At 45.8% G+C, this 2,500-nt stretch overlaps 1 protein-coding gene across 1 annotated transcript in view; it reads left to right on the forward strand.

The window, feature by feature from the left end:
* Positions 1 to 2,414, forward strand: part of LOC120554628 (protein EFR3 homolog B-like) — a 9,812-nt gene extending 7,398 nt beyond the window's left edge. The window contains exons 6-7 of the mRNA XM_039793640.1: positions 284 to 343; positions 2,120 to 2,414. Of these exons, the coding sequence (XP_039649574.1) occupies positions 284 to 343; positions 2,120 to 2,254 (195 nt within the window). The 3' untranslated portion in view covers positions 2,255 to 2,414. The remainder of the gene's footprint in view (positions 1 to 283; positions 344 to 2,119) is intronic.
* Positions 2,415 to 2,500: the final 86 nt, after the last annotated feature.

The raw sequence follows: 2,500 nt of genomic DNA on the forward strand, positions 1-2,500 counted from the left end.
TGTATGTAGGTGTACTCCTCGTTAAGTACTGCTTACATACATATACACATATCAATGTTTACTATGTGTATATGTATGTAGGTGTACTCCTCGTTAAGTGCCGCTTACATACATATACACATATTAATGTGTACTATGTGTATATGTATGTAGGTGTACTCCTCGTTAAGTGCTGCTTACATACATATACACATAATGTTTACTATGTGTATATGTATGTAGGTGTACTCCTCGTTAAGTACTGCTTACTTACTATGCAGTAAATCCTTGTTTGGTTGTGAAGGTGATGGAGAAGTTCCAGACAGCTCCGTTCGAAGAGATCGCTGCTCACTGTGGAGCCAGGGTGAGTCTGTCCTACACACACACACACACACACAAATTGCTGTTGAACGACAAAAACAACCACCAGATGGGGAAAATGGTATTTTACAATAACTTTGAATGCACCGCGAGGCTTACCAGTTTCAAGTGAACGCACCGTCTGTGTTTTTTTTTTGACGACAGCTGCAGCTACAGATCCTCTCCGGTGAAATACAGTCACACACCGTTCAACGTTAGCTGTCAGCATTTTAACCGTGTTTACTCCAGCTGCTAGCTAACGCTAGGCTAACGTTAGCTGCTGCCAGGTGTGGTGTTAACTAGCGTCACCTGCGGCGATGCTTCTGTTTGTTTCTGGGTCGAAATTTAAACATTTAGTTTGATCTTTTTCTACACTTTTCTCGATGTTTTTGTCGATTTAATTCCAATTTTTTGTCACTTTTTTCAATTTTTTTTATTATGTTTTTGTCAAGTTGTTTTATCTCACTTTTTTTAAACAAGTTTTTGTCACCTTTGGCAATGTTTTGGATGTTTTGGTTGTTTTTTTTTGTCACTTTTTCAGATTTTTTTTGTCACTTTTTTCAACGTTCTTTTGTCATAGTTCTGATATAGAAAGTTTTTGTAAACTAAGGACAACAGGAGCGAACTAAACAAACATCTCCTAGTTTCTTTAATTTATTGGATCTCAACAACTACACATGGCTCTCTGGACTGGACCACGCTGTCTCTCTCTGTCTGTCTGTCTCTCTCTGGACTGGACCACACTGTCTCTCTCTGTCTGTCTGTCTCTCTCTGGACTGGACCACACTGTCTCTCTCTGTCTGTCTGTCTCTCTCTGGACTGGACCACACTGTCTCTCTCTGTCTGTCTGTCTCTCTCTGGACTGGACCACGCTGTCTCTCTCTGTCTGTCTCTCTCTCTGGACTGGACCACGCTGTCTCTCTCTGTGTCTGTCTCTCTCTGGACTGGACCACACTGTCTCTCTCTGTCTGTCTGTCTCTCTCTGGACTGGACCACGCTGTCTCTCTCTGTCTGTCTGTCTCTCTCTGGACTGGACCACGCTGTCTCTCTCTGTCTGTCTGTCTCTCTCTGGACTGGACCACGCTGTCTCTCTGTCTGTCTGTCTCTCTCTGGACTGGACCACGCTGTCTCTCTGTCTCTCTCTGTCTCTCTCTGGACTGGACCACACTGTCTCTCTGCCTGTCTGTCTCTCTCTCTGTCTCTCTCTGGACTGGACCACGCTGTCTCTCTGTCTCTCTCTGTCTCTGTCTCTCTCTGGACTGGACCACGCTGTCTCTCTCTCTGTCTGTTTCTCTGTCTCTCTCTCTGTCTGTCTCTCTCTCTCTGTCTGTTTGTCTGTCTGTCTCTGTCTCTCTCTGGACTGGACCACGCTGTCTCTCTCTCTGTCTGTTTCTCTGTCTCTCTCTCTGTCTGTCTCTCTCTCTCTGTCTGTTTGTCTGTCTGTCTCTGTCTCTCTGTCTCTCTCTCTCTCTCTCTCTCTGGACTGGACCACGCTGTCTCTCTCTCTGTCTGTCTCTCTCTCTGTCTCTCTCTCTGTCTCTCTGTCTGTCTCTCTCTCTGTCTGTCTGTCTGTCTGTCTCTCTCTCTCTCTCTGTCTGTCTCTGTCTCTCTGTCTCTCTCTGGACTGGACCATGCTGTTTAAGTTGAGGCAGAAACCAGCAGAAATGTACATTTTCTTTTGCAGATTGTCTGAACATTTAGTTTTAAAGTTGTGTGAAAGTCTGCAGAGATTAACATTTCTATCATAGAAGCATTAATAATGTCTTCTCTGTCTCTGCAGACCTCTCTGCTTCAGTCCAGACTGGATCACATCTTTGATTTGATCATCCGTCCTCCTCCGTCTCCGTCTGGACACTCTCCACCTCGCTCCACTCCGCTCTATGAGATGAAGTTTCCAGACCTGTGTGTCTATTAGACCCTCAGGACTCATGTTGAGACCCTTTCCTGTTGACTCCCTGGGACCTGTGTGTCTCCTAGAACCTCAGGACTCATGTTGAGGCCCTTTCCTGTTGACTCCCTGGGACCTGTGTGTCTATTAGACCCTCAGGACTCATGTTGAGACCCTTTCCTGTTGACTCCCCCGGCGGTGTGTCGATGGGACCCTCAGGACTCATGTTGAGACCCCTTTCCTGTTGACTCCCTGGGACCTGTGTGTCTATTA

Source organism: Perca fluviatilis, chromosome 24 (genome assembly GCF_010015445.1).
Source record: "Perca fluviatilis chromosome 24, GENO_Pfluv_1.0, whole genome shotgun sequence".
Lineage (NCBI taxonomy): Eukaryota > Metazoa > Chordata > Actinopteri > Perciformes > Percidae > Perca > Perca fluviatilis.